The sequence below is a fragment of the Chamaea fasciata genome, unplaced genomic scaffold, assembly GCF_029207755.1.
Source record: "Chamaea fasciata isolate MVZ Bird 193981 ecotype frontalis unplaced genomic scaffold, bChaFas1.0.hap1 SCAF_4, whole genome shotgun sequence".
NCBI lineage: Eukaryota > Metazoa > Chordata > Aves > Passeriformes > Sylviidae > Chamaea > Chamaea fasciata.
The window spans coordinates 52,495,924-52,510,083 of NW_027094089.1; the positions used below are offsets into that span (position 1 = coordinate 52,495,924).

The following is a 14,160-nucleotide window of genomic DNA, read 5'->3' on the forward strand; positions in this document are numbered from 1 at the left end:
GACCCAGGTAAAACATTTAACATGGGACAGAGAAGGAGAGTGCAAGCAATTTGAAAGCATTTGGGTGCATGTGAGAGCTGGAAAATCTGTGAGACACGGGAAAGCATGCAAGAAAGGAGAAAAGCTACAAAAGGGAAAAGAAGACACAAAATGAGACATAAGTATGCACAAGACACAAGAGACCGAACATGCACAAGAAAGCAAGAGAAAAAGAAAGCACATTCAAATGAGTGAGGGAGAGCATTTGCATGCTTGCAAGAGGGAGAAAGTGCATGAGCAATGAGAGTTGCTTGCATTCGAGGGGAAGTATACAAGGGGGGAACTGCAAGATGGGAACACACAAAAGAGAAGTGTTCCAGCGAGGGGAAGAGCATGAAGGTGAGGGAAGCAGGAGAGAGAGGGTGAAATGTGAGAGAAGGGGACAAGTGTGTGAGAGAAGATGTAAAGAGCACATAAAGCAGGAAGAGCACATATGTGAGAAACACCAAGCATGACTGGGAGATGGAAAAAGTGAGCATGAGAGAAAGGGAAAAGCCATGATGGGGAGTCAGGGAGCCATGAAGTGAGTGAGGAAGTGCATGAGGAGGAAAGCTCATGCAGAAGCACAAAACAGGGAGAAGCACGCTTGCAAGGGGTCAGAACCATGAGAGCGACAGGAGTGCACTCAGAAGGAGAGCAGGAGAGTGGGGAAGCCCATGAGAGAGAGGTAAGCTCAGCCAGGACAGGAAGCACATGCACGAGAGGCAGGAAGCACAGACATGTGGCAAGTGGGAAGAGTCGTCATGTAAAAGAGGCAGAAAACCCAAACATGAGAGGTGATGAAAGAACAGCCATGAGAGACGGGCAAAGTGCATAAGAAGGGCAAGTGTCTGACAGGGTAGGAAAGCAAGAGGAAGGAATAATTGTGGGGGGTGGAGAGAAGACAGGTGTAGCACCAGACAGAGACAAAGAGTGAGACTGACACAGTGAGAGAGAAGTATGAACAGAGATGTTAAACCATATCCAGGTGCCTCAGTTTGACTGGGACATCTCATATGCATATATAAATATTTACTCTTGTAATTCTATGCTTTCTGTCTTGGTCTCTCTCCTCCGTCTGCATGGAGCAGTCTTGTCTTGATACAAGTGTGAGAGGGAGAGAGGTGATGCCCATGCAAGTGAGAAAAAGTATGAGAAACAGGTACAAAGTGTGTCCAAGAGTGAAGGGAAGATGGGGCTAGGTGCTATGGTTGTGGCAAAAAGATAACAAGAAAGGATAGGGAAGATACCAAACAAGCTAAAGAAAGGGATTCAGAGGAATTAGAGGAGAGACAGCAAGCAACATATAATGAAGGACAGTGAGTCAGAGACAGCAGGAAAGCACACAGAAAAATAAAACCCCATTTTATAGCAGCACCAAGCTTCACAATCCTTCACCTACTATCGGCTAGGTTGACTAATCAAAATTTTCTTACATGGTAGTGTAAAAAACCTAATCCCTTTCATACAAATTTACTAAAATTCCACTTATTCTGGAATGATGTGTTTTTTGAAAATAACACACTGCAGGACCACCTATTATCCTGCAACTTTGAGGAAAGTTAGCTTTCCTCTGTTGAGTTCCAGTAAACATAGTTCAATAACAATAGGAAGGACTACTTTAAGTTATTTACAGGCACAAAACCTAACCAACCTTTCATTATTATCTCTTCAGCTTTTCAAGTCCTTTTAGAATCCTGCTAACAGTTTCTAACTAGATTGTCATCATTCTCTGAGGATACTCTGCATGCTAACCATTGGAACATAGAATTTCCCCTAGGTTACTCCTGTCCAAAATGGTTAATACTGATTGTCTTAATATATTCAATAAGTTTTGCATGTATTGACATTTAATGAACTCTTTTGTGTAAGCAACATTGGGAAACCTAACCATCAGGATGGCAGAAAAATACTCTCTCAACAGCACAGAGGTTCCAAACAAAAATAAAGAACAAATTCTGCACCCTTTTGTACAGCAAAGTGGTACTGCATACTTACACTGTAGGTAGTTGCAGGTCTAAGGATGGGATGAGAACTGTCAACTCAGCTATGTGCTCCTGAGCAAAGGTCACATGAAAACGTGAAGAACAAAAGGAAGAAGACAATGTAACCATGACAACCTCGAATCAGAGCCTGGGCAGAAATTAAAAAGATTTTTTGAACCCTTTCAATTCAGTATTAACCACAAAGAAAAAGTGATAGACCATTTAAATTTAAAAATATAGCTGATGGTACTCAAAGTGGTCTCTACCTAAGACTGCAGTTCTGTCGATGAGAACAAATCTCATAGCAATTGCAATAAATAGCATCAGGAAGATCATTTAAAAGCCAAGTGAATAAAATAAGCCTCAATGATTTGGGCAGTAGCTAGCACACTGGAGGACAAGTTCTCAGTTAGGGTCATCAGTCATTACTGGAAAGCAAACATCATGCTGGATATGCTAACTAAACCGAAAATTAGATCATAATATTTTAAGTTCCAAATCTATTGAGATGCTTACTTTTATCTACAGAAAGCAAAATAACCTAACCTCCCCCAAATCTGTGTACTTATAAATTCTGTGCACACAGCTTTCCTTAATATTTACACAGAAATTGCTTCAGCTCCTAAAACTGATCCATGGAGCAAAAGAATGACATTTATTTTGCAAATGGCTTTGAAGCAACTTGTTAATTTGTTTATAACAGAGGCAACCCTACTTTGCTGGATCACTTTCTCATTAGAAAATACTTTTCAATACTCAGAGCCATGGCTGCCTGAAGGAAGTCTCAGACAAAATGTCAGTGTCTCAACAAAATGAAAAAAGAATGAATGAAGAGGTATCTATCATAGAGCAGTAACAAAGTCCAAGAGAAATCTTCAGCCAACTCTACAATGACAGCATCTCAGGAAAAACCTAAGTGAGTAGAACACTCCTCCAGCTTGTGGCAGTAAAAACCCAGCCCAGTTTTAGCCAATCACTTCCAGATTTCCATGCATATCAACAATCAAGTAGATGACCTATGTATTTCTTTTTTTAAATTTATTTAGAGAATGAGACTGCTGGCAGTACAAGGATAACAAGTATTACAATTTTAGAGAATGCAGCAGCATATACTCTTAGATGACAACATTTTTTTCAGCTTTAGTTAACCTAAGCAAGAGTGAATGGAGTTAAACAGAAAAATTAAAAACTACTTGTATAAAATATTGAAGGATTCAGTGGAAAATGCTTGGATTGTCCTTTGTCTTTGAGGAGGGCTCCACTTTCTACCTAAGACTCAAAAAAAGGCATATTGAAACACTCACTGCATGTCCGGCTTACATCAGAAAGAAAAATGATTAATGTATTAACATGGGTAGTGAACGATGGACTCAACCAATCAAAGACACTTGGTTGAAGATGGCAACAGCTGACATTAAGTGGTGAAATTCCTTTAGCTAGCACACTGTACTACTTTGAAATCAAACTAGTGGGAGATCGTAAGTCAGAATTATAATTTTATAGGGAAAAAAATAAAATAAATAAATAAATGCAGTAGTGCAAGAACACTGACAAAGACAGAATACAACCTGACACCCTATGGTGGTAGCAGTCCAAGCAGAGTACTTCTGTTGAAGCGGTGATCCTGTAGAAATAATGGGTCTGAAGATCCAGCAGTAGCTCATGTCCTCTGGGAGTCCAGTAAGTAAGCGCTGCTCTGGTGTTCAGAGTCTCAGCTTATATCCAGGTGAGAATGCTTGGTTCCTCCCTCTGGGTGGAGCATTTCACAATGGGATGGTGAGTCATGTGACACGGCCTGATGGGCCCATTACCAGGAGATAGCCCAGAAGGGAGTTATCTGTGAGTCATGTGGCAAGGTGCTGATGGGCCCATTAACAGAAGATAATCCAGAGTGGGGGAGGCAGGGAGCACTGCCTCACCTGGTTTCAACAGTTCATGAAGATGGTGATAGAATATACTTCAACCCAGGATACACACCTTCCTAATTCTGTTTAGATCAGCATTATAAAGGAGTTCAGTGCAAAATTTAAGTTCACTGTGACAGAGTTCTACATTAACAAAGTCAAGGCGTAACATTAAAATTATACAACTATTAGCAGCCTCCAGTTGGGGATACATCCATTTTCATTATCTGAAAGCCATTTTCTAAGGTGAAAACACTGTTACAACTTTTCAGGTCTGTGGAACAAAAACTAATAGGCATGCAGACTTCTAGCGCTAGGAAACGCCCACCAGTTCACCCTGACACCTAACTAACTAAACCAACTAAAACACAGATTTCAATGTGCCGGTAATCTGAAAACTATCATGATGCCTAACTGAAGAGTGGTAATTACACAACACTGTGAACATCACCCACATGACAATTTTGTTTGGGTAGGAGCTTGGAAGCTGAATCCATCTGGAGTGTACTGCACAGTGAGGTCATATAATCTAGGTCAAATTTTCCAACATCATGGCGCTTTTCCAGTCGTAAGGACCCAAAAACCCAAAGTTCTAATTCAGATCAGAGCTATAGAGTGGTTACTGTAAAAACTACCTTTTACATGAACCAGGTGCTTGCAGGAATTTATGCAAGTCACACACAGAACACTTGGTTAAGTTCAGGAATCAGTTTAATCAGTACTTCCCATCTCAAAAATAGTTTCAAGAGTTATTGCACAGTTTCCATGGAGACTGAACCTAAAGAGTTCTTTCTATTTCTGTCTGTGAAAATCCCTTCACATTTATGCTGCCAAGTTTTTCAGGAGAGCCTGAAGGATTAAAACTGGCAGCAATATCCATGTTAGTGTCTATCACGTGCCACTTAATTATTTTAGAAACACATTTATCTTTCCATATGAGGAGAATATCTTATAGTTTCACAAGTTTGTTCAGATGAAAGCAAATTATTTAAGGCCTTCCAACTACATTTCCACAGCAACTGTACTACCTGAAAACCTCCTTATCTTCTATTCCATCTTATCATACAAGCAAAATACATATAGGCTACATGTATCTAATGCACTTTCATGTCACAAGTAGGCTCTTAATGTTTCTCATCACATCTCCACAGGCAAACTGATGCAGTCCAGGCTAGGAAAAGTGGACATTCAGGTGAACTGAAAAACTAGTGAGATGCTTCAGAAATTCCATCTGAAGGCCAGTCACCAGTGATCAACCACAGGATGTCACACAGGGGCAAGTACTGCTTAATGTCCTCAATAATGAACTAGGTGATGTGGCAGTGCCCCCTCAGCAAGTCTGCACACAGTACAGAAATGGGAGAAATAGTCTGTGCAGGAGCTGGGTCTGCAGATGGGTCTGCTACTACTCAGGGCATCTTGACAGGCTGGAGAAATACACTTGACAAGAAACTCAAGATGTTTAACAAAGGGAGATGCCAAATTCTGCACCACGCACCGGAACAGGCCTGGGGCTGACCATCTGGAAAGCAGCTAGGTAGAGAAGAACATACATCCTTCCTGCTGGACACATTGAGCATGAGCAAGGAATGTTCTCATAAACCAAGCCAGGGCTGTAGTGTGAAAAGTGGGGACAGCAGGTTGAAGGAGGTGATCTTCTCCCTCTGTTGAGCAGTTGAGAGATCACATCTGGGGTTCTGCATCCATTTGCATCCATTTTGGGGGTCCCCAGTACAAGACAGACAGAGCTGTACTGAGCGAATGCACTGAAAGTTCACAAAGATATCTCAGGAATTGGAGCATCTGACAAAGTGAGAGGCTGAGAAAGCCGGGACTGTTTAACCTTGAGCAGAGAAAGTTTAGCGGGGTTCTCACCAATGTTCATAAATGTCTCATGGGCAGAAGTAAAGAAGACATACTCAGACTCTTCTTACTGGTATTCAGCAAAAGGATGAATGATATACAACAAATTCCCCTTAAACACCAGTGAATAACTGTTTAACTCCAGGTACTGCCATATGCTGGAACAGGTTGCTCTAGAAGACCCTGGAGTATCTCTGCTTGCTCTGACTGACTCTCCTTTGTTCAGGAGGGTTCGACTCCTGACTCAAGTACTCTGAGGCTTCATGAACACAAAGTGCCGAAAGAGGGAAGGGTATGTATGTATATTTGCCCCTAGGCAGTGATGCACAACGCAATGCAGCTTTAAAGAATTTCAACAAGAAGCACTGGTAAGCAACCCAGACTGATGCAGCTGTAAATTACATGGGCTCTGCTAAGTGGCTGAAATCAACAAAAACAGCCCTGGAGTCAGGATTTCCTATCCAGGCCAACCTCCTCACATGCAACAGCTCTTAAACAGACTGCAGAATGCAAGGCCCTTCACTAATAATGACACTGCTGAGTGGTTCTGGGCACATCTTCATCTTGCTCTCAGGACAACATCAAAAAGTAGGAGATTGAATTCCACTGACTAAGGCACATTGCTATAAAGCAGTTAATAACAACATCCTAAAGCATCTGGCACTTTTTAAAAAAAAAAAAAAGTTTAGACTCCCAAACACTTGAGAAAACACATGAAGCAGCTGACCCCCCACCTTCTGCATTCTCAGCTTTGGTTCCAAGGAGTAACAAGCAAGTAATAAGAATCATTTGGACAGCAATGGCAAAGCACAAGAGCAAAGTAAAAAGCATAGAGACCAAGTTCTGAGCAGATTAACATACCAACTTATGCAAGTCCCAGCAGCTAGAGATTCCAGTCCATACTTATGTACTTTTTCATTGAGGAAACAGCCTTACCAGTTGACCCAAATGAACCTTAAAATGGCTACAGACACAAGCTGCTTGATGGAATTTACTTACATAAATGATGTGGGTGTTACAAGCCATAGCTACCCACTTGACAGCAGGTTAAGCCAGCACTGTACCTGCCAACACTACTAGCTGAGATTTAATCTGCAAAAATTCAACCAGGACAACATCAGAACAACTAACACTACTGAAGACGCATAATATTTGAAGTAATATAAAACAAGTACAGATACTCAAAGATTTTGTCACCAAAAATTTTTCATTATTTTCTTAGAAGAGCTTTCTAAAAACATGCTGTAAGTTCTTATTTTCTCTTCACGGTATGTTAGTGTTCATCACAGTTTGCAGTCTAGGTTTTAAACAATAAAACTGCAGTTCTTTAAATTATGGGAGCTCATTTTTTTCCTCCTCCTTCCCCAAACAATGTCAACAAGGCAGTGTTCTCTACTCTGCTCAGCTCAAGCTCAAGCAAGAAGAGTCAGTTCCAAAGCACCTACAGGGTAACGATGAATAATGGAGAGTGGGACCGCAAAAAAAAAAAAAACAAAAAAACAACACAGCAGAAACACTTATGTGAACAGTTAAATGGCACAGCGCTGTTTTAAACAAACCTCAGCAGAGGTGTAAAGGAATTGGGAAAAACAGGATATTCACAGAACACAAGCAATACCCAGATTCACGAGTCACATATTTACCAGAAGACAAGTGGCGACACTTTCTATATGTACATGCTTACTCTTTTCTTAAATAGAGCTCAAAGAACGGAGAAAACTTGAAGAGTTTGGATACTGCAAAAATATATTGATTGAGCAAGGCAGTAACTAAAGGTAAACTGGGGAGCATTAGAAACAGAGTTAAAACTCAGTCTGGTGTCAAGTCAGCAAATAGTAAGGAAAATTCAAAAAAAGGGCTTTCTAAAATTACTCAAATCAAGACATCAATAATTAGCGTACTCCACATGTACTCCTCCTGAAGCAAAAAAATACCAGAACGAACAGAGAAAAGCCTGGATTTCAGAAGTATTATACTCAAACACCAGTACTTAGACCATATCAACCAACTGAAGAGCAAAGACGACCTCAGGGTAGCTGGCCTCAGACTAAGAGGTAAGGTTCTACAGTGGGTCTCAATTTATACTAAGGAGTACATCAGTAGATCAATACAATGGCCCAGCACTGGTCTGCATAAATCCACAGCAACCAAGTAGAGACTGTTAGACATCTTTAGAGAGCCATGTAGCAGACAAGCAAATCAGTGAACAAAGATTAATCACTGTGAATACCTGTTAAAGGAGCCTGTTAATCCAGAACAATGGACACAGTGACTGTGCAGAAATTTAGTCTGCTAGAACATGTCCCTCCTGGCTCAAAAACCTCCTTTGGTCTGTGCAGCTTGGTCGGCTGTTGATCCCAACTCCTTACACCTTTAATGAACACAACCGAGCCAATGCAAGTACACAGTTTTGGGCATAGCCCAAAACAAAGAAGCAAAAGCAGAAGAGAGAAGCCAAGAAAATAAAAAATCACTGACAGGGTGACACTGTGTAGATAAAAGGGAGTCAAAGGTTTACAGAGGGTGAAAATCCATAAGGAAAAAAGTTGTGATAAACTAAATACTGTCTAAAATCCCACCTGCCAAGCCTACTGCAGTATTTTTTTAATCACTAAAAAAAAAAAAAAAAAAAAAAGAAAAGAAAGAAAGTAGATTTAGATTCCACAGATAACAGAGAAAAGACTCTGTGATGGTATGAATTGAGTCACTGTCAAATGTTAATTCTATAAAAAAACATCAAGTTTCAGCATTTGTGCATTGATATGATATGGAATTCACAACTCCCCTATTTCAAGATATTGTATCACTCAGTTTAAATACCCTGAATGGTGAGTTAAAAGCAATTTTAGACAGTCCAATTGGATTTTATTTGCACACACTTAAATTACATTAGTGCTTTACAACTGTCTTCTTAAAATTCCAATGCATTAATTCATCCACCACACAAGATACCCGGAGAAGTACAAATATTTTAGCTACAAATGACTGCAATAACCAGTAACATACAATAATATTAGTATGTTTTATTTATAAAACCTTGCATGTCACTATGTCAAAGAAGGACATTCAAAGAACATCATGTTTGTTAAACTTGAGTTCCATTCTAATACTTTAAAAAGGCCTTCTCAGGTCTCTAACTCAAAAGGTTTCAAGAAAAATGTTTTTAGACAGAACATGCTGTCATAAAAAAACATAATAAAATTTAAAGTAATTTAGCACAGCATACTGAGAGCTCATTAGGAAACAAAATTAGTAAAACATACATGTATATTCCCAGAGAAAAACTTCTGCAGATAAAATGGAAGTGGAAGAGTTAGGTGATACAAACTTATGCTGAAAAAAGTAACATGCACTTTTTTAGTACAAAACTCTAACTTTCAGGTAAAAAGATTATGTGAACAAAAATTTCTTTGAAAATATATACACTTTGTGGATGGTGTTTATATCTGCAGTGCTTAGAGGAGCTACTTTATTTCAAAACTCATTACCTGCTAACTTCAGAACTCAAGCAGCACAGCAGATGGATGGCCCAAAGGAAAGGTCCCGCATATGTTGCAAATGCTGTGAGGAAGATGGCTGGTAACTCCACATAGCTGTCCAGTCCCACAAAACCTGCTGAAATGTCCACAGAAGCAATGCCATTTGAATTCCCCTGAAAACAGGGATAAAATAGTAAATATCCAAATACCTCCAAAGATACATTTAGAACACATTAGAATAATAATAATTATTGCACCCATTAAGGACTTACTCTTTAAATTGTTTTACAATACAGCCATATTTTTTACACCTAAATTTCAATAAAACAGCTTACCAAACAAGTGCTTTTAATTAGAATTTACAGATTAACAAAGGCATAAAAAGCATGCTATTTTGTGAGTCTCATTCTGTTTGCAAATTAACATGCCTACTGTTTAATAAGTTACATTTTAAAAAAAGAATTCAAAATAAACAGCTACACTTGCTGATTTCAGACATATTAATGAAAAAGTTACATTTTTCATCAGACAAGGTTCAAACGCAAGGTTTCAGGTCTGCTGCCTAAAATTACACCAGGAAATAAGTATTTCTTGCCCTTAGAGACAGCAGTACTCTAAGTTAGAGCTGAAATGGAACACTACATCGCCCACCTGCCTGCCTCATGGCACAAGTTCCTGCATGTAAACAGATTATGACAGGCAAATTTAGAGATGTTTCTCCTTCCCAAGTCCTACACCACATAAGATTGCATTGAAATAGACCAGAAGTCAGTCTGGATAGCCTGAATTCATCAATAAAAGGCATTTAAACCTACCAAGAGAAAACCAGAAGGAACAAAACAAATAACAATTAAAGTATCAAGAGTTGTCAAGGTCTGGTATGTTTTACCTAGTTTCCTTTTCCAGTGACTAGGACCACTAAATAACAACAATGTAAAATTGAAGGAAGTGTTTTCCACTGAAAATTCAAAAGTACTTAATTTCCCCCAAATACCTAAAGTAACAAACACATCCCATGATTAAGGTAGAATATTTCTTCAATTAACATAGGTTATAATTAAGATAGGTTTCCTCAGACTACTGAGAAAGCTCTCAGATATTCTTGCTGTACCTTGAGAAACCGATCAATTTCTACAACACTGATATTCTAACAGCCATCAAACCCTCCTTTTCCACCCACAGAATCCCAGAACAACACTAATGTAAGGACTGTCACCACCAGTAGCCTTAGACTCAATCCCAGCAGAACATAGGAGTGGTGGCTCCTCATTTCCCTCAAACCTGACCTTGGCTCACCTTAGTGACTGCAGTCCTCTTGACCTGCAAGTTACCCCAGCAAGGAAGTGCTACCATCAAATACACACTTCTATCACAAAGCCCAGAGCACACAGAGAAGCACAAAAGACAGGCAGCTTTTTTAGGTATATAACTAACTAGGCACCCAGAAAAATACCAGTTCCTGAGACAGGTCTAAAATCTAAGAGAAAAAAAGGCATCTGTGCTGATGGAGCTATTCAGAGCTCATTTTAAGTAGTCACCATCCCCATCAATCCCACCATGAAGATATCCCCAGAATGTATGGAGAGCTTGCAGCTGTAAGAGGGCTGAATGGTATGGATTTTACCATATCATACAGTAGAAAAATCTTGATTTTCATCATTCATCCCTGTAGTAAATCACTGCACCAGCGTAATCAATTATTCTTATGCATTTAGTGCAATGTCCAGTAATGCCACGAGGAAAGCAGACCACAATCAATGATAAGTAGCTAAAAAAATAAAACCATGTCTGTGCTCTAGAACCTGTAACATGATACTGGAAAAGAAAGCTGTAAAATAAGGTTACCTCTCAGGTTTAACAGGTATAGGCTGGTTAGAGGACACGGCAAGAGCAGAAAGGTAAGTGTAGCACTTTGAGCGCTGAGCAGGGTGCTGCTTCCCGAAAAGGTAGAGTTTGACAGGGACAGGTAGGGAGGGAACCTGCTCTCTTTTCCTCCAGTCCCTGTACACAGCAGCAGGTCTTTCGCCCACCACATCTACTTCTTTTTCATTCCCCTTCTCCTCTGCATGATGAGTGCAGAGTAGAAAAGCTGAGACATCAAGGGATCCTTCCTGCTCGTGTCGTGAAGAGGTGAAAGGTCTCTTTACACTGTTTAATGCACATGCACATGGTTGATCTTTGCCACCTTGGGGCAACTCCCCATGCCACTGTATGAGAGAAGAAGCAAGAATAAATCCAGGACTGCAATGAACGTCACTGGTCCTGCAGAACCGCTGCAGGCAAAATTATGTACTTCCCTTTGGAAGGTAGTCAGGGCAAGTAAGGAACCTGGAGGAAGGAACAGGTTCCCCTTCTCCACAGCCCCCCGAGTCCCTTCCCACAGGGCTCACTCCATCTGTCTTTGCCATTGTTTAAAGTGACACAGCTGTAGAACAAAGGATGCACACATCTGGATCCACACACAACTCCAATCACACCGCGAAGTGTCCAAACATCTTACTCCTACCCTGAATCTGCTGAACCTCACAGATAATACTGCCACTGTTACTACTGAAAGAGCCCTGGTGAGTTTTTTTTTCACATTATGCATCTTTTTCCAAGACAAATTCATGTATTTACACTATATTTTCATAGCTATAAATTCTAATACTCCACAAAATAAATAACTGAAAATTCAGAGTGCCTCCTCTTATTTTAACGCATCACTCTAGTATTTCAGAAAAGGTTGCCCAGAAAGATTCTGCTCTCTCCAGACAAACTTTGGAGGTTTCAAGACCTTTTGCCATCTTGTTTGACCTCACAGCTGATGCTGTTCTGGAAATGGGACTGAACTGTGGGCCTGCTGAAGTCCTTTCCAATGTAAATTATCCTACAATGCTTTGAAATCATAATAAGAAAAAAGTTAAAGCACTCCAAAATGTCACTCAGTCCATCTCTTTACCTAAAGGTAAGACAAATTAGATATGAATGATTCTAAAAATGTACAAACCTGTTCTGGCTTCCTCCAGTGATAAAAGCCACCAGAAACTGGAACTGTATTTTCTTTCTCCCATTCCACAGATATACTGCTCTAAGCATGGCAACAAAACCCCACAAGACTAATAAATAAACACATGGAATTTTTGTTCATTTATGAGCTTTCATGCAAGGAAACGAAAATATTCTTAGCCATATTTACTGCAAAATAAGTTTTTAGGAGCTGGTGTATTAAAGAGAAACAACCAAGTTATTTATTTCTATTCTCACTGCATTTTAAGGACAAATAGTAATGATAAAGATACAATACACTTCTGGGAAATGACTGTTGAGTTATGAGACATGGACAACTCAGGGCTTAGGAGAAAACAATCAATTATTCAAGCTCATTGAAAAATTCATCAAGAGATTCTCAGGCTTGCGATAATATCTTGATAAATAAGTAGCATTCTGACTAAACGTATTAATTTCATCTATTTTTAACAATACTGGAGTATTTTAAACTTTGCTTTACTTCATCAGTTCACACAAAGTGATAAATAAAGCAAAGACCTTAATTACTAAAACAAGACTAGAAAACAAATTGGGGTTAGCCAGCTCCACATTAGTAACACAGCACTTTATCCAGACAATCTCTAAAAACCTCCAAGCACGCAGACTGCACAACCTGTGTGAGCAACCTTTTCCTCTGCTCACTATTCACAAAAATCTTGCTAATACGTTGGAAAAATGACATCACATAGTCTTCCCATTTAATTTACAACTATTAGCAAATTTGCTTTTTAGATCCAAATTGCCAGAGAGCAGAAAGGGACAGCTGTTTCTGCAAAGGAAGGAAAGCTGAGAAACAAGAGTGAAAACAAGGCAGGTGAGAGCAGTAAGTCAGGACTCTTCAGTGGCATGTCCAGATCAGGGCTGGATCCAGAGACAGTGATCAGGGCTAGATATGCAGTTCAGGGATTGCAAATCTGCAGTGACAAGGCAAGTCCAAGATTAGGCCAGAAAGCCCAACCAACAGGTCCAGGTCCAGGGTAGGATCAAGAAAGTACAAGACAGGCACACATACCTGCTTACACATCTGGGATACAACACAGGCAGTAGAGCATCAGATTAAAGAAGAACCAGAACGGAAAGAAGGGCCAGGCCCCTCCTTCTGCTCTCCTCCCATCAGCTCCTCTCTCAATCAAAGATGACCTTGAAGTCTGCTAACTCCAAGACAGAAGATGCACTCAGGGTTCAGACACAGAGGAAGTGTTGAATGCAAAACAAAGTGTAAGATCAAGGCATTTGTTTTCAATCCATGGTAATTTTTTTCTCCTACTTATATTCAAAATCAAAAAATTAGCTTCCACACTCAAGCACTTCATTTTTTTACCCCATGTTCATCAGCTATAGCACATTAATGAAAAGTAGTATCCATTCCTGTCTGCCTTGCTGATTTGGTACACTTAGGATTTTCACAGATCTACTTCCATAAAGTCTTGAAGGACCTTACAATACTTTTTTGAAAGAACAGTGCCTCACTCATTAAATATGCTATCCTGAACAAGGTTATTTTTACTATCATATTCAAAAGGCCATCACTTACAATCCACACTCAGCAAGACAGAGTTACTGCTTTAGTCATGATGTACCATATTATCTACTGAGATTTAATAAAGGCTCAGCAACATGGGCAAGTGTCACCCTGATTTTCAGCCTTCTGATGACTGTTTACATATTTCTAGTCGAGTTTCTCACAGATGTAACATAAACAAGTAGATTGTTTTTACATACCAATATGTGATGGACTTCTGAGATGACCATTAGAGTCAGAGGGGTGTCCCCTTTGTCCTCCAATCCTGGACCAAACTCCAAATCCTATTTAAACCCAAAAATGACAATAAACAGCCCTTTTTTCTTTCCTCACTTCAACCTGTCGAGTAAGTGTAGTTC

General features: G+C 39.8%; 1 protein-coding gene across 13 annotated transcripts in view; it reads right to left on the minus strand.

The window, feature by feature from the left end:
- The window catches only part of PIGG (phosphatidylinositol glycan anchor biosynthesis class G (EMM blood group)), a 97,782-nt gene that overhangs the window by 31,716 nt on the left and 51,906 nt on the right, over positions 1–14,160 (minus strand). For 10 of the 13 annotated variants that reach the window (XM_066181562.1, XM_066181560.1, XM_066181558.1 and 7 more), the window contains one exon: positions 9,259–9,422. In XM_066181562.1, the coding sequence (XP_066037659.1) occupies positions 9,259–9,422 (164 nt within the window). The remainder of the gene's footprint in view (positions 1–9,258; positions 9,423–14,160) is intronic. The other 3 variants (XM_066181569.1, XM_066181568.1, XM_066181570.1) reach the window with 1 other exon arrangement.